The 22941-nt window shown below is 36.6% G+C and overlaps 1 protein-coding gene across 1 annotated transcript in view; it reads right to left on the reverse strand.

Annotated features, from left to right (window-relative positions):
- Positions 1-22941, reverse strand: part of ASXL3 (ASXL transcriptional regulator 3) — a 141372-nt gene that overhangs the window by 50930 nt on the left and 67501 nt on the right. The window contains exon 7 of the mRNA XM_031934556.1: positions 13591-13754. Coding sequence (XP_031790416.1) covers positions 13591-13754 — 164 coding nt within the window. The remainder of the gene's footprint in view (positions 1-13590; positions 13755-22941) is intronic.

Raw genomic sequence — 22941 nt, forward strand, 5'->3', positions numbered from 1 at the left:
TCTTTCATTTGCAAATAAACAATCAGGAAAAAGTACATGTTTATGTTTACTCTAGATGACATTTGTCCCAGTTGAGGTTTGGCAGTTGTGAGGAGCAGAGATTGATTCTTTAACAAATAACATTTTACCCATATGTTTGCTGATACATCACTGAGGTGGAGCCTTCCTTCGGCTAGCAGGTCAGCTAGGCTTTAGCTAGAATGCAAGACAACTCCATAGCAAGCTCAGCCTGGAAACATTTTCTGCAATGGGATCTTGCTGTTATAGAGACTAAATCCTGATGAAGGCTCCCAGAGAGCAAGAATGATTATTGAGATGTGCTCCTCCTGACTGCTCCACCCTTGCCTCCAGCCCCCATCACTCAGAGCTAGTTCTGGGCAGGAAAAATCAGCATTCCGTCTTCTAGTCAGATCCCACAGAGTTTCCTCCTGAGACAGTCACTCCCACCCATCATCCCTCTGGTTAATCTAATCTCACCTTCATTATCTCCTGCAGAAACTCCTCACAGTTTTTGGCATCTGGATGGCATTCTTCCCCTAGGTCCCATGACTGATAAAGAAATATATGAATGGGGAAAAGCCAATGTCACTTTAATGAGGAATTGGAAGTGGTGAGGGGAATTAAATATGCATATTTATACTAACACTTTAATCCAGAGGTTCAAACGTCATTACGCTGTTGATTTCCTGCTTAGAATTGATTCTTTTATTCCTTTACAAAGAACTTTAACAAATTTTACAACTGGAATCAAAGTATTTTCTCGGGCAACTATATTTTTTGAACAGGGTTTAATAACTACTGGGAGTTCTAAAAATGACTTTATAAGTGAAATCAGTTTTCTTTTCTCTAACTTTGACCCTAATTTAGGGGAGACTCACTGTATGACACCTGTTCATAATGATCAGTGGTGACCTTGGCCTTAGAATGCTCCTTACTAAAAGAACAGGCACTAATGTGTAATCTACCACATGCATGATTCTCTCCCTCAAACTGTCTCTTTTTCATATTAAGGGCAAAGCAAATGTTAAGTCATTCATCATTCCTGGATAAACAGGCAGATAAGAATTACACATATATATTATTAAGTAAATTATATAAAAGAACAAAAAGAGAATTATGTAAATATTAGAGGGCTATATTAAGTATTTAGTAATCCAATATGCTAGTGGTAGTGGATTATACATGGCCAAAGATACCCTTCCAGGCTATGAAGCGGCTGCTTAGTAGCCTGTACAAAAGAGAAAGAAAGTGGTTTAATGCACAGAACAGTACGTTATTCAGGTTAAGTGATTTTGTGTTTCTCTGTTAACTGCCTTATGCATGGACTAGAATCGGCTCTGTTTGCTGAATTGCCTATTATGTGCAATTACTTGAAAATCTCTAATTAATTGAGTCTATAGTTATTTTACATACACTGAAGCAGATACCAATGAACAGGATTTGATGTTAAATATCAGTTAGCTAAGAAATGAATAATATATAGGTAAAATTACTTTCCTCTATAAAGAATTTCCATCTTATTAAATAAATTATATATACCTCCATACCCTCCATGAAGCCCAAATGGTGAGAATGAAAATATCCAAGCATGATTGGCCAGAATATCTTTGGCTATGTATGATTTACTATCACCAGTAAGTGACTTAGGCAAGAAGAAATAATGGATCTTCTAAGTACTTTAAGATATGCTTTCAGACTCAGCGAAAAAGCCAAAGTGTCAGCTCCATTAAAATAATTACATTTCAAACACACACTTACTTTTACCTAAAGGCTTAAGATACTAGTATTTTTCATATATTTAATACTCTCGAATTTTATAATCTTTTAAGTAAATTGACATTTCATTATATAAACTATTGGTAGAATAAAATAACAGTATAATTTTTAAATCAATATATACAGTACATACAGCAATCTCTAAGAGGAGCCTGAGTTATCGAAAATGTATGAGCTATTTCCACGGAGGAAAAAGACGGAAAGCCCTTTCGCATTTGCATTTATAAAGGCTGCAAGACTTCTTTAAATATATACACTGACGCCAACAGAGCCATCAGAAATCAATAAATCACATTCTCCTGTGCTGTAAAACGTCTGACACATACATCCATTTTCCTAGTCCAAAATTCTCTGCAAAAGGGACTGTGTAAATGTTTCATTTTAGTTTAATGACATTCTCCACAGTTAAAATTATGTGCATTATTGCCAGTGAGTGCAGAACCGGAGGAACACAAAGCTAGATAGGATTTTAAAGAGCCTACACAGTACCTACCCTTCAATGGCTAGTTATTTAACAGACCATAGATAACACAGATATAAATGCGAAAAGAATTGAGAGTTTAGTAAAAATTGACTAAAATGCTGCAATTACCATTTGGACAAAAAAAAAATAGTAAGCATAACTTATTCAGAAGCAGGTGGGGGACAGTCTTATAAATATTTGCAGAGATGGCCCCGTCAGCCCTGATAGTACCAAATAAAGGGAGTCAGAGAAGAACATCAAGCAAAAATGGTATCGATGACAGAAATGACAACAACCTATTCATCAGTGAGGTTCAATTTGAAAGTGTAATAAAAACTTTAATAGGACTCCACTTTAGTTGACATTTATTCCACCAGCTGCCATATATTTTTTAAAAGGTCACAACATTGTTCTATGTAGACATAGTTCATAAAGTACAAATTCTTAAAGAAATGAGAGATCCGCTATGTATAATCAAGGAGGTTCTAAAAATTCCCCAAGCACATCTTGCAGAGAGCTATGCACAAAGGCATGTCTGGCTACAAACCCGAGCAGTGAATTTATTAAGCCAATATTCCCATATGGGGGATTGAGGGAAGAACTACTTGTAATTCTACCTATCTGCTACCACTGACCAATCCTGCTCTGACTTCCTGGTTTCTCTGTATTTCATCTCTGAACCAAAATGCTGTGGTCAAGAAGATGACTTTGACCCACGTGTTTGCCTAAACCCGATCATATCCAAAGTGTGTTACTCTAGTACCCCATAACACTTCATTTATCAACACACTTTCCTTCCTTCCAACCTATATTTTCCCCTCCGCTCAGTCAGCCCAGCTCCTCCAACCTTACTTTCCTTCCTATGCTGCCTGAATCTCATAATCAACCACATCTAATCAGTCAACAAGAACCTTACAAGTCTCCTAAAATCCTTCAACTGCTTCAAATTTGAGCCTTTGTAAATCTCTGACTTTTGCAAAATCTAACTTCTGGCACACGTGTAGCCAAGATAAATGCATAAATATTTAGCATTGCTGGGGTGAAAACCATATAAACAGACCAACTGTGTCCACTGCCATCTCTTCTCAAATGTGCCCTCAATGATACTCAGCAACTACTTTTCAAGCCACTTCTCATGACCTTTTTACTCTCCTGAAATCCCTGATCCTCTAGTTTCTTAGCAGACGCTTAGATACAGCACCATGCAAGTGAAACTCTCATTTTCTACTGCATTTTCCACATTTACTTATTTTTTACTCTTTCTTTCCTGCTTCCCTCTGATCTCAGAAATCAATACCCTTTTTCTTTTTCTTAAATAAGCTTTATGTCCAATTTAAGTCAATTCTTTCTTATGTATTCTAAAACTTTTGTCAGTAAATCAAATCGTCTCTCTTCTGTCTTAAATTTCTCCAATTAACTGCCTCAATTTTAAGCCAAAAGCATGTTTAAGTCTACCCTAGCTTTAAGAAATTACCAATTTTTGCTATTCTCAAATGCACAATAAACATAATGCCAAAAAACATGTATTCAGCACCTCCTTCTCCCCCAAATTCAATTACCAAGTTTGGATGACTACTTCCAAAATGTCCAATATGGACTGAATTGTGCCTCCACAAAATTCACATATTGAAGCCTTAACCTCAACATGATTTTCTTTGGAGGTAAGAGGTAATTAAGGTTAAATGAGGTCATAACAGCAAGGCCCTAGGCCAAGAGGCCAAGTAGAGAGGCCTCAGGAGAATCCCACCATACTGGCACCTTTATCTTAAACTTCAAGCCTCAAGAACTGTGAGAAAATAAACTTCTGTTGTAAGCCACTGGGGCTGTAGAATTTTGTAATGGCAGTGTGAGTAGACTGATACACAGTCATTTTTCATTCTATAATATCTGTGGCTAAGGTTCTTACATTTATTAGACAAGTTAAATTAGCTTGCTAAGTAATTTCTCAGTCTATATTCACTCGATCATCACTTCGGGAAACCTTTTCTGAGCACCTACTATGTGCTAGGCAAAATGAGGAGGAGAAACAAAGGACTGTCCTGAGGCCATTATTCCAATGAGGAAACAAACACATGAACAAGTTAATTAGAGACTATAGGGTGTGCCAGGAAGGAAACAAACAGAAAAATAAGTCAAGAAACAACTAAAGAAGGTGTTTTAGGTGGGAGGGGAGGCAAGAAAAGCTTTTCGTGAAAAGCTTCTGGGGGATGAGAAGGTGCTGGTCTTGCCAAAAGCATCCCTGTCAGGAAAGCATTCCTGCAGAGCTATTAGGAAGCACAGAAGCTAAGACACAGAAAAGGCTTGGGTTTGAGGAAGAGGAAGGAGGGTATGGCTAACCCCCAGAGCAAGGTGGGGAGTCTGGGACTCCTCCTCCTCTGCTCTACGCTTCAGTCCCTTATCACAGCTCTTTTTTAAAAACATAAATATATGTATGCCATGCACCAATGTAAAATCCTGGTATGTCCTACATAGCTTACTGACATTTGAAGCCTTTTTAAAAAAATGCTTGTTCTAACTTACCTTTGTAGCCTCAATTTACTCACATTATATCCCAGCCATTTCAAATTATGTGTTGACAGACAAAATGTACTTTTCTGCCTTTGCATCGTGGGGACAAGCAACATCATATGGAGAAAAAGGATGAGCTTGGAGTTGGACAAACCTGTGTTTCCATTCTCACTCCCATGGTTTTACTTGGAGAAAGTTGGGTTAGACCTTTTTCCTCCCCAACCCCCAGCTTCTACATATAGAAAGTGGGGTTGATAATACTGTTTAGAGCATTATGGTAAGAACTACTGATAATATATGCAGAAGACCCAGCATTATACCTAATCATCATTACTGGCACATATCCTCTACTGGAAACCCTCCACATTTCTTTACCTGATAACCTTCCTGTATCTTTCCAGACCCAGCCCAAATGACACCTCCCCTTTCAAGCCTTCTCTAAATCTTTTTTTTTTTTTTTTTTTGAGAGGAGTCTCGCTCTGTCGCCCAGGCTGGAGTGCAGTGGCATGGTCTCGGCTCACTGCAAGCTCCGCCTCCCGGGTTCACGCCATTCTCCTGCCTCAGCCTCCTGAGTAGCAGCTGGGACTACAGGCGCCCGCCACCAGGCCCTGCTAATTTTTTGTATTTTTAGCAGAGACGGGGTTTCACTGTGTTAGCCAGGATGGTCTCGATTTCCTGACCTCTTGATCCGTCCGCCTTGGCCTCCCAAAGTGCTGGGATTACAGGCGTGAGCCACCGCGCCCGGCCACCTTACGGACAATGTAATTATCTCCTCTATGTTCCCATAGCATGATACATATACTACAATCAGAGCACTGTTGTGTAATTATAGGCTTTTACATCTCTTTCTCCCCTCTAGAATAATTCTCTCTTTCAGGACAGGAACTGTAACTTATTAGCAGTTACATCATCAGAGCTAGCAGTGTCTGGTGAACTGTAGGCATTAAATATGCTTTGGTTGAATAAATGAAATGAAATATACATCCCATTCCTACCCCAAACCAGTATAATTTTCTTACACTTCTATTACTCAACTTCCTCACAAGGTCTGCTAGTCAAGAGTCCCGGCAGGCACAAACAGCTCCTTCAAGTTAGGATCATTTGAGGAGAGTAAAGTGATGACTTAAAAAGGTATGGCCCAGGGGCTGCAACACCAGAGGACAGTGCAGTTAACTAGAACTAATAATGGGAGTTAGTGTTTGACATGAATTGTGAGGGGAGGCAGAGCTTATCAGACCATGGGCAGAGAGAGAACTGTATGGAGAGGACATCCTGGTAGGAGCTAGCCAATGAATGAAGCCTATGCTGTCATTGCAGGAAAGATATGATGCTCAATCTCACCTTTCTTTCTCTATTCAATCCATTGCTGTGAATTCCCAATAGCTGAACCGAATTAGAATCCAGACAGCCTTCTCTTCCCTCTTCTGAACATTTAGGTATGATGCTTAAAGCACTGTAAGAGTTTAGAGAAGGGGAGAGGGATGCAGCCATGATCATGACAGTCCAGGAGGGGATCACAGAACAAAGTGGGGTGAGGTAGCATGGAGAGGTGGCCTGGAGAGGAGTTTTAGAGTCCAACCACGGTGAGGAGGGAACCTGCACTGAGGAGTAGCCTGATGTGCAGTGTCAGAAGTCTAACAGGAAGAAGAAAATGTCCAAGCAAGGTGGGTGGCCTGTCATCGAGTCACAGCCTGTGTGCAATGAGAAGACCATCCACATGGGGGCGGTATGGTAGCCAAAAATGGAAGACTGGCTACCTACAAGGCAATAATCAAATATCTAGATATATTAAGAGTAAGATAAGCTGGTTTCTCACTGTCAGAGAAGTTAGAGACATCTATGGAAAGAGAGGAAACTAGAATGGAACATGGGGTATTAGATTAGGATTGGGGTTATTAGATTAGGATTGGAGGTATCAGTGAACTCAGGATTACAAGATAGAGATATCTTGTAGATATAAATTGTGTTATGTTTATATATTATGTCAATAGGCTCACACACTTCTTCTACATGATGTTCCTTGTCTCCAAGACAGAGAAGTTAAGGAAGCATTCACACATACACAGGTGCATGTACATGGGTATGCATACATATACATTAGTATACTTTTCTGAGATCTCTCTTAGATCTAGGAGCAGCAACACCCTTAACAAAAAAGAGCACACCTTTCATGACATTCTCCACTAATGGGAACCACGGCTTCTTGAAGAAAGGGTTCATTCCTGGACTGGGGCAGAGAAAGTATGCTATACGATCAGAAGACTTTAACATGCTTCAAAATAAGGAAGTGATCAAAGAATGACTGAGGTTGGGCATGGTGGCTTACACCTGTAATCCCAGCGCTTTGGGAGGTGAAGTTGGGGGGACCACTTGAGGACAGGAGTTTAAGACAACCCTTGGCAAGATAGTGAGACCCTATCTCTTTAAAAAATATATAAATAAATAAATAATAATGGAGACATGTCAGAGTGCACAGCAGCCAGCTTTAATGGGCTCTTGTGAACCAAATGTGGGACAATTTAAGCATAATAGCCTAGTGAAAAAAGGAAATAATGAAGGCATACATAGAGATGCACACACACGTGTGTGTGTCTGTGTGTGTTTGTATATGAATACACTGAAAGTTTGAAGAGGAACAGGATATTTACACAGTTTAAAAGAACTTCCTCACAAAATGCTATTTAATTACAAAAGGGAAAGGAGCAAGTTTACACTGGAAAAGCTTGGCAAATACACTTTAATACAATGATCAAGTCAACAGCATCAGTATTGAGTCAGATCAAAGTTGTGTGCCACCTAACAGGACGCAAGAAGAACGCAACATAATTTATTTTATTTCTCCCAAAGGTACATAATCTGAATCTGAGTAGGAGACATTATGCAAACTCAAATTGGTTTATAACGTTCAAAAGTGTCAAGGTCATGAATATCATGGAATGACTAAAGAACTCATCCAAATGAAGGAAACTACAGAGACATAACAACTCAATGCAGTGACAGATTTAGGACTGGATGCTGTTGTTAAACGTGACACTACTGGGACAACTGGCTAAATTTGGATAGATTCTTACATGATAATCATCACTGTTAATCTCCTGATTTTCACTGGTTACACTGTGCTTATGTAAGACAACATGTCCTTGTTTATAGAAAATACACCTTTCGGCCGAGTGCTGTGTGGCTAATGCCTGTAATCCCAGAACTCCGGGAGGCCAAGGCGGGTGGATCACCTGAGGTCAGGAGTCCAAAACCAGTTCGGCCAACATGGCAAAATCCCACCTCTACTAAAAATACAAAAAATTAGCCAGGTGTGGGGGCAGGCAGCCATAGTCCTAGCTACGCGGGAGGCTAAGGAAGGAGAATGGCTTGAACTCGGGAGGCGGACGTTGCAGTGAGCTGAGATCATGCCACTGCACACCTGGGTGTAAGGGTAAGACTCTGTCAGAAAAAAAAAGAAAATACACTTTTCAAGTCATCATATATTGGGAGAGAAAGTGACACTGGATCATCTGGCTGCAGACTTATTCTCAAATAAATAATAAATAAACTTATTCTCAAACGCCTTCACATTTTCTAAAAGTTTGTGATTATTTCAACATTTTTTAAAAAAAGATGATGGAGGGCACAGGCCCTTCTGATGCAGTAGTCCACACACAGGCCAGCCTTCTGGAGAAAAGCAGCACAAAGACTGAAGTGTGGGTGTGAAGGGACAAATGAAAGATATCTCACTTATTCTCCAGTGACTTTCCTTTGTACATTTGACACTATTGCTTGTATATGACTGACACATTGATGATCTCTCATGGATTTGTTATTTTCTATCTATTCTCTGGCTCTTTCCCATCCTCTTTCTTATCCACATTCTCCACAAATACATGTACTTCTCTGTGATGACTATGCTATCTCCCAATCTCATCAAATCCCATAGCAGACACAATAATCTATGAATATATTATCATTAACTCCATCTTCTACTGTCTTAAAACCTGCATACATAATGACTTTCTGGACATTTCAAATAGTGGAAGCATTTCAATCCAACATGTCAAAAATAAAACTTAATTTCGACTCCTCTTCAACAGGCGCTGTTAATTGCCTACCAAGCATCTACCCCAACCTGTATATCCCCTGGTAAAACTTGTAAAAAACAGATTTTTACAGTATCTCTGACCTCTACCTTAAGTGCACCATTTTACTTCAGGAGATGATGAACACACTCTCTAAGCTCCAAGGACAGGCATATTTGGTTTAGGCCAATTTGTATATTCCATTCCCTTGGCTACAGTCATTGTTTAAGAAATGATCATGTGATCTAAATGGTACCACTAGTGTGACTCTTAGGTCTTTTGCTTGAAATACTAGTATTCTCCCCATGCACTGAGGCAAGTGCTCACATCTTGATTCAGACAGCCATCCTACACAAAGAGATTCGGGTTTAGAAAATATCAGCAAGGCAGAAGATTTTATGAAGTATTTATTTAAATAATTAAATGGACCTTCAATAATAACGGAGACCTAGGACCAACAACAAGAAGCCCACTCAAACTTCCATCTTCTAATTAACTGAGTCAACAAATGTCCTTTTATGACTTACAAATCTTTGAGTTGGACTTTCCTTTTACTTGCAGTATAATGTATGAAGAATAAACTTAAGTATAAAACTAGATACAGCAATGTGATAAAACTGGGGTAAATTTAAAATATAATCTAAGATAATCAGAACTTTACAAAACAGAATGAGAAGTACAAATATAGGAAAACAAAACACCCAGAAAGACTGCCTTGACAGCCGGCATTGTCAAGACAAATGTGAAACTCAGTTCCCATATTTTGAGGATGTAATACTGGAATGAACCCGTTTCACACGAGTCCAGAGTAGGAGGTCCTTTTAGGACTACTTCATACTAGAAAACAGTAGAAACTTGGGGTAGTCAAAGGAGGAAAACAAGAAACCGAGGAGTTTCAGATTTTGTAAACTATGTGAAGACATAATTGAAATTTTAGGTATTTCACATAATTGTAGGACCTTCCACTGGCTCTAATAAATCTATGTAATCAAATTCCCATTCCCATGCCATCTCCACTCATTATGGCCACGAAATAACGGTGTTCATCTTCGTCTGGACATTTGCAATAAGCTAGACTAAAACAGCAGCAGTTTTGCTAGTTTGTTGCACCAAATCACCTATCCCTTTCTGCTAGAAAAGAAGGTTGAGCCCACCTTTGACAGAAAGAAAGCATACTAGCTCTGAATTTCTTGCTATAAAATGCTGACAGGCCCACAGAGCTTCTCTTCCTTAAGTCACTCTAGAAAAAATCTGTAGTTGCCTTCTAGATCTTTAACAATCCCATTTTATAGCTGTCATTTATTCCTATTCATCCTGGTAGAAAATATGTCTGGAATTCATTCCTTCCATTTCCAACTCCAATACCAAGGTCAAACATTTATCTCATACCTCAACTACTGCAACTGTCTCCTAACCAGCCTCTCTGCGTCTTATCTTTCTGCTGTCCAATCCATCATTCACAGAGATGCTTGCTCCCAAGAAAGAAAATAAGGACTGTATTTTATGCATCCTTTGGATTCTCTTCCCTTCTCCTATGCCCAGGCATGAGAATACATGTTTAAACTATTTCTTGTATGTCATTTCCCATTTGACAAGTTTTTGATGGTACCTACTGGTGTCAGAAAAAGTTCAAAGAGTTTAGCCTACAATCAGGCCATCAAGGTTGTAGACCATATTCCCCTTCAGCAGAATAGCCCCCCACTTTCTCCTTTAGGTGGCTCCAGTCATACGGAGACACCAAATCTTCTGGAACACACAAGCAATATGTCTTTGTAAATAGCAGGCCTTTCCTTTGTAAAATTCACTTTTCTTTGGCTCTACTTAAGAAACACCCACCAGTCCTTTAAGGTTCAACTTAAGCATCCTCTCTACTATAAAAATCTTCTCCAATACTACATTCAGATTAAACTTCTTCATCCTCTACATCTTCGAAAGACTTCCTTTATACTTCTCTTATGACATTTATATGATTCTAACTGGTTTTATACTAAACTTGGTAAAACATTTATCCATTTATTAAACTTCTTTTCTAGTAGTGAGCAGAGTATTACATTTCCATATGAAGCTGTTTTTCTCCCTTCTGTTATTCTTCCACAAGATTTATTCTTGTATCCTCCACAAGATCCATTCCTGCATACAGCACACAATATATGCTCAGTAAATATTTTTTGAATAAAAAAAGTTTCTCAATGGACTAAGTGTTATTCAAGGACGAGCATCGTGCCTTATTCAATTATATTTCTCACAGCGACTAGAAAAAACTGAGTAACACAAACTGCTAGAGGTTGAAGAAAATATTGGGCTTAGACTCTGGTCACCAATATTTTACTAAAACTAGGACAATCTGTTATTTTTTCATTACAAAAATATGTATTGAGTACACTTTTGGTATGTTTTGGGGGTTGTGTCCCCTCCAAACCTCATGTTGAAATGTGACCTCCAATACTGGGGGTGGGCCTAGTGGGAGGTGTTTGGCTCCTGGGGGCAGATCTCTCATGAATGTCTTGGTGCTGTCCTCATAGCAGTAAGTGAGTTCTCCCTCTGTGAGTTCAAGAGAGATCTGGTTGTTTACAAGAGTCTGGCACTTCCTTCCTCTCTCTCTTGCTCCCTCCCCCTGCCATATGACATGACTTCACCTTCCACCATGAGTATAAGCTTCCTGAGGTCCTCATCAGAAGCAGATGCCAACAGTATGCTTTGTGTATAGCCTGCAAAACCATGAGCCAAATAAATCTTTTTTCTTTTTAAATTACCCAGCCTCAGGCATTCTTATAGCAATGCAAATGGACTAACATAGCTGTAGACGCCAAACCTTATTTCTGAAGCTGGGGACAGATTTGTAAACTACACCTGTGTTGAAGTGGAGGACGTTGTTGTATAAGCTAATAAATCAGATCTCTCCCCCAAAAGTTTCTAACCCCTAAATTCTAAGTCACACAAACTTGTAACTGAGGAGTCATCAGTGGCTCCTTCCTATACCTGCTTCAAGTGTTATTTGACAAAATGTAAAATTATGACTACTGGAGAACGAGGTGGTGAAGGAGAATGAGGATAAGGATGAAGACAGCTGCATTTTTCTCCTCCTCTTTAATTTCAACTCAATCCTCCAAAATCAAACCCTCATTATGCCTTTTGGGAACAACTAAAATTCCTTTAAAACTATTCTTTCTACTTTCATGTTTCCCATGCCTGTCATTCTCTTTCAGTACTGTCAGAATAATTTCCTTAAAAAGTAATGGTCTTATTGTATCATAGCTCCATTCAAAATCCCTCAATGGCTTTGTATTACAGATGCAGGGAGAACACCATTCAGACTCCTCAGCTTCATATTCAAGCAATATTCCAAAGTCAACTTCCAATCTGTCGTCCCAAAATCATTTGCAACATTCTTCCTACAATCCAGACTTCCACCAAATTAGCTTTTGATTTTGTACCCTTGGACTCTCACTTGGCACTTTTCCATTCATTTAATTCAGATTCTACCTCTGTATCTCAAGGCCCAATTCAAGAATTTTAAATTTGACTCTGATATTTCCCTTCTGCATATAAAAGTGCAATATACTTTGTACTTTTCCCCTCAAGCTTACCTGTTTCTAACTCATATTTTGGTTATTTACAAACACAGTTTACGTATCCAACTACACTGCATTTAATCACTCATTCAATAAGCATTTACTGTCTTGCTATTACTCCAAAGCACCCAGAACATATCATATTCAGGGTAGATATTAAGTAAATGTTGTTGAAAGAGAAAAAAACTCCTATTGAAATGAAAATGTACCCAAAATCAAAATAATCTCTTTCAAAATATGAACAATAATCACCACCAAAGAGATACATATATGTTGCTTATCATATTTAAATATGTATGAAAGAAGATGGGTAAGTCAGTAGAAAACAGAATCAAATAAAAAGCTAAGAAAACTTATTCAAAGTAATATGGAAATATTGAATAAATTTTGTCCACTTCAATTCATGGATGTACCTATCATCTCAAGACACAAATTCATAAATATACATGCATTAAGTCCATCAATTGAAAATGACACACAGTTTCAGAATTTACTGATATAAGAATCATAAGGGAATGTTTCATAGACAGCAGTTAATAAATTCTGTGAAATTTAATAAAACTTTATGTGATGAAATTTTTTTCCTTTTCCTTCCTAAGCAAACAGCCTTAAAAGATGATTGATGCCTGCTATTATGCATCTATATTTGTATTTCCTTATTTTAGAAGCTTTTCAAAAATATAAAAATACACTTAAAGCATTTCCAGATATATTTTAAAAATGGTAAAAGGTGATTATTTATAGGCAATCATATTCATACTGATAGACTCTCAGAGAGCAATTGCAAACATAAATTTTAAATGCCTTTTGGAAATAGTTGAGGATGAAAACATTTACATAATTTCTTAGAAACCTTGGCTTTTTATTGCTGCATTTCAATATTCCCTCTGGGCAAAGGAGCAGCTACTCTAAAGATTTATTTGATAATGGAATGCTTGATTTCTTTGTTTTCCCTTTCCAATGTAAGTTTGTAGTTTTCACTCTACCACAATGTACCGTATTTTAAAATGTGAACTGGCTCACTATTAAGAATAAAAATGGTTCTGTTTTAGCGGATTAAATAAGCTAATGACAGCAATAAATAGATACACATAAATTACAGAAATATACTATATCTGTATATAAGTCATCTTTGATAACAGCCCTGCCTCTTCATCATAATGTAACTAGTGGCTGATATCAAATGTCTAAAACTTCTACTTACCTGCCTATCCACTTCTGGGAGCAAAAGCAGGAGGTATTGTTGAAAATGCTGAGGTAAAGAAGCAAACGTATGTTTATTTATTAATGCCCTCAAGTTAGTGTTGACAAGAATAGATCCTGGGGTTTCTATGTCAATGTCCTCAGCTTTGGTCCATTTCAAGTGCCCTGTGATGAACAAGCAAGAGGCATGAATTTACTACAGGTAGAGGGAAATGTGTATGTACGTACACACAAACACAGCCATGTATATCTAGTGAACATGTATATTCAATTATATGTTTTTTTCTATCCCTTTTACAAATGGTATTTCAGAAGAGAAATTCCCAAAGCTTCTTCCATTATGTTTCTGTCTGGCTTCAGTTATCTTTAGTTTTCATAATGTATACTTCACTCAATATCTTCTATATTTGTAGCTCAAAGTAGCACCAGGTTCCAATAAAAAAAAAAATTAGTTGTGAGCTTCCAGTTAATCAGAGTTTTCAAAAACTCCAAATGCATGAACAGTAATAACTACCATTCATGTAAGTTCTATAAGACCTAGGATTAGTGATAACAGAAACAACAGTACTGTTAATTTTAATAGGGATAATTATAGCAAAAATAGCTGTGTGTTCCTTATGTGTCAGGCAATGCACTAAGCACTGGATTATTTCAGAAGGTTCCCATTTAAGGCATTTCCACAGGTGATAATTTAAAAAGCATTATTAAAAAAAAAATTAGATTGGGTGCAGTGGCTCAAGCTTATAATCCCATCACTTTGGGAGACTGAGGCAGAAGTCTTGCCTGAGCTCAGGAGTTTAAGTCCTGTTTGGGCAAAATGGTGAGACCACATCTCCACAAAATATTTTTTAAAAATTAGCTAGGTGTAGTGGCATGCACCTGTGTTCCCAGCTAACCCAGAATCTGAGGTGGGAGGATCGCTTAAGCCCAGGAGGTAGGAGTGCAGTGAGCCATGATTGTGCTACTGCACTCAGCCTCAATGACAGAGTGAAACTCTCAAAAAGTAAAAAATGAAAATAAATTAGCCACTATGTCTGAAATGCAAATATGCTCTGCAGGATAATTCCACAACTCAAGGCACACTGACCTCCAACAGAAAGCTGAATGTAGAGTTCACATCTCAAAATCATGACACACAAGAAAGTAACATACCATAAGGGACAATCAACTGAGGCATCAAACACAGACAGAAGAATTACCATTCCATTACTTGAGCTATGATAACTACTTGAATGTGATTATAAAGAGTATGTTTTAAATCAGAGGTCAGGAAATTATGGCTCATGATTTATATCTGGTCCAATGCTTGTTTCACCAAATAAAGTTTTACTAGAACAACATCATGTCCAGTCGTTTACATATTGTGTATGTCTGCTTTTGCACTACAATGTGGAGCTGAAGAGTTGTTACAGAAATCACCTGGCCTGTAAAGCCTACAGTATTTACTCACTGGCCCTTGACGGAAACAGTTTGCCAATCCTTGTTTTAAATAACTAAAGATAAAAGAGTGAATTTTTTTAATTATGAAAAAATAGGATACTATAATAAAAGAACAGTCAAACTTTAAAGAGAACCAAATAATACTTCTAGAAATACAAATGTAACTAAGACATTTAAAAATGTTTCAGTGCAGAAAAAAATTGTTGAGTAATTAAGATACAAACTTAAGGAAATAATTAGAGGGTAGTGTAAAAATGATGAATCAAAATGTGATAGGGAAGAAATACAAAGAATGTAATAAGAAGTCAAAATGTATATTTATAGAAGGTTCTGAATTTAAAAAAAAATAGATTGCAGAGAGGCAATATTTGAAAAGCTAAATATTTTTCAGAATTGAAATAATGATTAAAGTTCTTAAATAAAAGCTACACACCAAATCTCAAGAGAGATAAATACCCATTCCTCCATCTAGTGTTGAAATCTCCAAACATAATAATAAAAGGAATATCTTAAAACTACTTTTAACAAAAACTCGATTATCTCCAAGAAATTACAATGAGATGAATAGAAATATTATCAATAAATCAATAAAGAAGACAGTTAAATCTTTTCAAAAGGGCAAGAGAAATAGTGTCAATTTAGAATTTCATTTATGTCTCTAAAAAATGACAATGACGGCAATTATAAGAATGTTTTTGGTATCCTAAATCGAAACTCTATCCCTTAGAGAATCTTGCTAAAATAACCACTAGTGTACGTTCTTAACAAATAAAGAAATTTTATCAAAGAAGAAATTCAATGGTTGCAGAGGCAAGGATAAGCAAAGAGACTAATAATAGACATGAGTAAATCCAAACAAACATTCATTGTAAAAAATAATACTAATGACTTATGGAGGAATCAAACAAAGTGGAAATAAAATACTTCACAATAACTATATGCAACATGGTAGGATGTAATTGAAATGAGAGCACTATAAAACTCTGATATGCTTTGGGAACAGTCATATGAACTAGTTCTTTATTTTGTTAAAACTGTACATAGCTATTGGAAGAAAAAAAAGAATTACAATTTCCAAATAAATGGATAGATGGAAAAACTCAATCAAATGGAAGGCAGAAAAGGAGGAAAAAAATTAAATAAAATTAAGCACAAAACAATCACAATAAAGGTAACTGGATTTCCACATTAGATTTTAAAAATAACAACATCCATTTACTTGCTACTTAGAAGAAATACACTTAAAATAAAAATTATATGGAAAGAATAATAATTAGAAAACGAATAAACTAAAAACGACTAATCAGAAATTCAAAACAACAAAAAAGCCATACTGCAATACTAACATCAGACCAGATAAACAAAGGTAAAAAAATCTATTATTAGGGATGAGAAAGATCATTCCTTAAGTGTTTAAGGATTAATTTACTGCGAATATATAGTGACCTTGAACCTACATTCATTTAAATAGCACAGCCTCAACATGTCAAACTCAGGTAATAACAAAGAAATTAACATCACATAATGTTACCAGAAAGTCTTAACATATTATTACCAAAACCTGATAAATTGGATCAAAAAAAAATTGTCTTAAGGTCACAGAGGACTTTTACAACTCAATAATCAATCTTGAACCAACAAATTTAACACAGGGTATTGTACTGAGCCATTAGAGAAAGGAGTTTTTTCCCCAGCATTCAAAAGCAACAAGAAAACAAAACATAACACAACTGTCCAGTGAGTCTCAACAGATACTGAAGAATAATCTAAAGCCTCATCTTTCTGCCCCAAAAGAAATTAAATACAGTACCATATTACAAAGGTATCAATTATCTAACACCCCACACATCCATTATATGTTTAGACATTCAAAAACACACTTGTATGTACTTTACACATTACAGGAAAAAAAAAACTGTAACGAAATTATAAAGTATTTGAATTTTTAATGGTACCAAATTTTTTCATATGCCACTCAATTGATTTTAAAGGTAAATTGCATATATTAGAGGGTAGAAAAAATTCAAAATTAAAAGTTTACATGTAAAAATAATGAAGTTAATGAATGAACTAAAGAATAATTAGAAAGAAGGAAGGAAAGATGAAAAGAAAAAAGTAGACATTCATTAAACAGAAAACAATAATGAAAACCATCAACAATAAAAAATATTTTTTATTAAGCTCTTAAAAGACATCTCTGGCCTGAGATGGTATAAACAAATGTGAAGAGGAATGAAAGGTAAGGACACAATACTTGATAGAGTACATATTTAAAGGTAGATGTAATTATAATTAAAAGTAGATTTTAAAAAGCATAATATTATGACTCTTTGCAATGTCATTGAAGACAAATTATTTTAAGTTTTATACATTTCCAAATTTAACCTGAAAAGAGATAAATGTGTAAAATATTTTAAAAAAATGAATTTGTGCCCTCTTTCCCACATATACACAAAGCACAAATTATACAAATTATAAACGGCTCTAAAGATAAACTGTATGTGGGGTAGGAGACTTACTTTCTTGATCTAGTCTCTGGAACTTCCTATTTCATTATATACATATTTCAGAAAAAAAGAAAAAACTTCTTCAATTGACTTTATAAAAATAATATAACCTTTATTACAAAAGAAAGAGAAGCAGGACAATATGAGAGAGACTGTACTAGCCAATCTTACAAATACATAAAATTTTACAAGTTATTTCTATTCAAAAAATCTAATATTTGTTGAGTTGAGATGTCGGGTATGTAGGTGTCTGTTCTACTAGCATGTGTATTTTTCTGTATGTTTGAAATATTTCACAATAAAAACCTTACACCAGAATTAGGAAGAAGCTTCTTTTCTCAGAAGCAGAGGCAAAGGCCAAACCTAGAGGCAAAAATGTTAAAAAATACATATATATGAAAAATATTTTGCTTAATCCTTATTAAATGGCATACATATTCTCATGCAACAGAGTTGAGGTCATTTATTGAGAGTGACTCTGACTGGAGGAAATGTTAGAAAACTGAGAAAAATGTAAAACTTTTTATTTTCTACTTCTGAAACATGTCATGAGCAATGTGAGAAATAGGAACTTACACTGCTATTATTTAGTATGGTTCAAAACGTTTAAGAATATCAGAATAAAGACGCTTCAGAGAGGCACATAGTCTTTTATGACAAAGTCAAAAGAAGAACTATTTCAAAGATGTCCACCTAAGCAAAAATATGTTTTATGATTTTGGAACAAAGACAGAGAAGATGAACTAAATTTCTTGCCACAAAGGATGTTTAATTCCATTTTAATTATCCTTACACGTGTACTCTTAATTGGCTTAAGAACAATCCAATTAAATATGATTGTCTTATCTCATTAAAGTTGGTACCTCATATCTCCCAACAGTACCCAGAGAAGGAAAAAAGATGTAGTCGTTTTAGCGTTTAATTCCCAGACACTTGGCCTAGAGGGTCTGAGGTAGGGCAAAGGAGAAAAGAAGCAACAATTGCTACATTGCCACAGTCTATGCTATACAAGAAGACACCCGACTGATCTCATGATAAAAATCATGGGGAATGTGTTCCACTAGGGTGAAGGAAATTCTCTATTTGGCCACAGGGAGTTCGAAGACCACCAACCTGTGAAAGTTGCAGGCTCCAGAACTCTTGTTGATCACTGGGTAGTCTGCTGTTTTCTGGACTCACATTTCCCAGAAGGGAGCCCATACAAGGATTATGCATGAAGTGTGCACACACAGAGACACAGACACACTCACACAGAGAAGCACACGCAAAAGGCAGACCAGGCATACAAGAAGCACTACTCAAACACAGAGTTCTAAACCAAAGAGTTCCTCATGATCTCAAGAAATTAGAGAGGAACGATTCCAAAGAACAGGTCTGCTAGGTGTAGTGGCTCACGCCTGTAATCCCAGCTACTCAAAAGTCTGAAGTGGGAGGACTGTTTGAGGCCAGGAGATCCAGACTAGCCTGAAAAACAGCAAGACCCTGTATCTAAAACAAACAAACACTAGCATAATGGCACATGCCTGTAGTCCCAGTTACTTGGGAAGATGAGGCAGAAGGATTTCTTGAGCTCAGGAGTTTGAGGCTGCAGTAAGCTATGATGGTATCACTGCACTTCAGCTTGCACATCAGAGCGAGACTATGTCTCTAAAATGAAATTAAATTAAGTGGCGCTCAGAGAAGAAAAATCAGCTTCCAAAGAATAAAATCGAATGGGAAAAATATCTATCAGAGGGCAAAATCTAATCAATATACAACATGAATTAATGTAGTCTTCATAAATGAAGAAATTGTGTAAAAAGTCTACATGGAGCACTGAGTCCATTAAAATATAGTACCAGGGTTAATGAACCATAGGAATTATGGTTAAACAAATAGAACATAAATGTTATCAACTTTGATATTCAAAAAATATTGTAACAAAAACATGCAGGTAGGAAGGTCTGTAGTGTAATTATTTCCCTATCTTTTTAAAATATAGTGTCCAAAGTTGAAATGAGTAGTTAAAAAGGTAATCATTCTTATTTCAGTTTCTCATATTTGTAATAACTCTGGAGAAAACTTTTAGATATAAATATATCTTGTGGCAATATTTAACAATTTTGTTTTTTAGTTTTACTTTTTTATTATTTAATATCAAATTAATTAAATTTTGTACTTTTAACTCAAATGGTGTAATACAGGTTTTCTAATATCTCTGGCTATAGATACACAGTAAGAAATGTTAAATAACGTTTATAATGCACTGGAGAGAATTATTTTGGATGAAAAGATGTACGGTTATTATTCAAACTTTATTTTTATATTTATGCTTTGGTTTATTTAAAGAGTATGTACCATTTTATAAAACCAACAAAGCTATAATTCTTCACTCCAAAAACATTAAACCAAATAAAATACATTGGAATGAATCCCAGAAGTTAAGCCCACCAAGGACATTTATTAAAACCCCCTTGGAGACATCCATTAGAAGCTTACATTTGTTTAGCAAGCACTTTTTAAACTCTTACTATGTGATTGCGTAGGAAGAAGTATAATTAAAACTACTTTAGGTCAATGACCTTGAATTCAAAGAACTTACATTTTAGTTAGGGAAAATTGTAAGATATCAAGATATAGAAAACAAGTGGTAAGAGTATATTACTAAAGAAAGTTTAAAGTATTCCCAAATCTGTGTTCTAAGTGCCAGAAGACAGTGAGATGATAATGTACTAGGATTGTCTCAGAAATCTTCATGGGAGAGGGTTTTAAGTGGTTTATCCTTTGCTAAGGCAAGGAGAGAGGGTATTATTAAAACAACTGATTAGGCAAGAAAAACATATGCTTCTAACCACATTTGCAGCTGGCACCTACCCTTCATCCCAGCAGATGAAGTTTCTACTGCCTAGTTATTTGGTAGTTTAACATTTACTGTTATAATAATGTTCAAGGTCTATAATAAAGGAGTCCTTGTAGACATTGTTAGCATTTGTTTTATGCATATCAGAACAGTGTTTTCTATTGTACTTGATTAAGAAATAGGAAAGGGACCACCAAAGTTTTGTTTTGTTTCATTATAACCTCATCAGAGAAATACATACCCTTTTAGAAGCACTATATTTTTCAACTGCACACACCCCGTGACCAAGTCTATTCAATCAGTGGGCTACTCAAAGAAATATCATCATAGTTTTCATGCAGAACCCTGGCCATGGGCAAACAAACAGAACAAAACCAAAAACCTACATCAACAGTTGTAGCTTCCCAAGCTGGGTGGTATATTTCTCAGGAGAACTTCGAGATTACCATCAGAATTAGAATGACTGAAGAAATTTTTTTCTTTTATTTTCAACTTAAGATTTAAAACTGAGGTTGAGAAATTTAGAAGCTTCTTATTATTATTCTTGTTTTATTGTGTGCTTCTAACCCTCTCTAGGGAAGCTGAGCATGAAAGAGTCTGAGGGGGCCTATGGTACCTCCTGTACTGAAGAGTGTTGAGAGAACATACTGCGGTCCATTGTGTCTTGGGCTACACTCCTTAGATTTAAGGCCCAAGTGAAACCCATGCCTCGCACGGAGTGAATATCTTGCAATCTGATAAAGCAACTAATTGCTAGAAATCAAGAGGAGGCACTTAGGGGACAATTAGAAGAACTTTGTATCCTTTCAGGAAAATATCACAATGAGAAAAAAATTGTACACTTATACCCTGAACTCTGGTTTTCACTGGATTTTGTTTCAGAATTATTAACTTAAATTAGAACAGACTTACAGCATTTGTTTTAATTCAGCATGGTTTCAACAGGTTAGGACTTATACATACCTACTACTACCTAGAGAAGGCAAGTAAAGTAAAAAACCTCATTTCCAAGACCATATGAATTAGATGTCTAACTCGGGTGGGAAAAAAAAATAGAATAGGGAATACAGGCTGTCTCTATCTGGCTGGCTAAAGGATATGAGCCGGGATCACTCCTTTGCATTGGATCTGCTACACGCTAGTATACAAAGAATGACCTTCTCCACAAACACAGGACCATTTCTCTTCAAGAAGATAGGAGGAATTTCACTATGCTGGACCCCCTAGAATGTGTCATTCATTCATCCAAACTTCTAAGTCATTCAGTTAATTAGAATCAGTCATTCACTCCAAACTCATTGAGAACCTACTAAACAGAAGGGCTATGAAGGTTGTAGTAAGGACTACAGATGTGGACAGAAAGGCCACTGTTCCAAGGAGTTAACAATTTAATGGCAAAGAGCAGAATGTATGTAAATATGCCTTACAGAGTATTAAATATCAGTCTGATTCTAACAGGGCATTAAAAACATTACTGTCTAAAAAAGACACGGGTGGCCAGGCGCGGTGGCTCACGCCTATAATCCCAGCACTTTGGGAGGCCGAGGTGGGCAGATCACGAGGTCAGGAGATCGAGACCATCCTGGCTAACACCGTGAAACCCTGTCTCTACTAAAAATACAAAAAATTAGCCAGGCGAGGTGGCGGGCGCCTGTAGTGCCAGCTAATCGGGAGGCTGAGGCAGAAGAACGGGGTGAACCCCGGGAGGCAGAGCTTGCAGTGGGCTGAGATTGTGCTACTGCACTCCAGTCTGGGGCCACAGAGCGAGACTCCGTCTCAAAACAAACAACAACAACAAATAAACAACGTGGGTTATTTTCTGGAGATGGTTATATTTAAGGACCATCCTTTCATTCCATGTTTTTTTATTTTCTACTGCTGGGCATATATTGGAAACTTTGAAAATACTACTGACTTCATTTGCACAAAATAAGCCATTCCATTCAGCTGCTGGATAGGTTAGTCAGCCAGTCACAGTTCCTACCCAGTAAACACCTGCAGTTTACTTTTGACAGAATTGTACTTCAGCTGGCTTATTTTAAATCCCACCTTCTTCCTGCTTGTGTTTGATACAGAATAGGGTGAGAAATCTTACAACTGCTAGCTCTCCTTCCATGTGTAGTTAGACCTGCACTTTAACACCTATGGTAGTCTCACCATGTCATTTCTTGTATTTCCCTCAGTGGCGCCTACAGGTCTAAAATATAGGTTAGATGATTTAACATTCAGATTATATCCAGAATGAATTGCTTAGACTTTGGAGTTAGATATGTCTTGGCTTGTATCACTTAGCTGTGTCATTTTCATGCAACCTCCTTAAAACTTCAGGATCTCAGTTCCTTCGGCTGTAAAACAGACATCATTGTACCGTACAAAATTGAAGTAAAATTAAAAGACGTAACTTATGTTAAAATACCTAGACCATTCCATTACATATGGCCAGTGAATGTGACTTCACTTCTCCATTCCTCCATTAGTTTCCTTATCTCCATTACTTTATAGTCTAGAACAAAGCAGGTATGAAATATCAGGAGGCACTCCTTCATTACCTTTTAATTTGCTAACA

This window comes from Piliocolobus tephrosceles, chromosome 18 (genome assembly GCF_002776525.5).
Source record: "Piliocolobus tephrosceles isolate RC106 chromosome 18, ASM277652v3, whole genome shotgun sequence".
NCBI lineage: Eukaryota > Metazoa > Chordata > Mammalia > Primates > Cercopithecidae > Piliocolobus > Piliocolobus tephrosceles.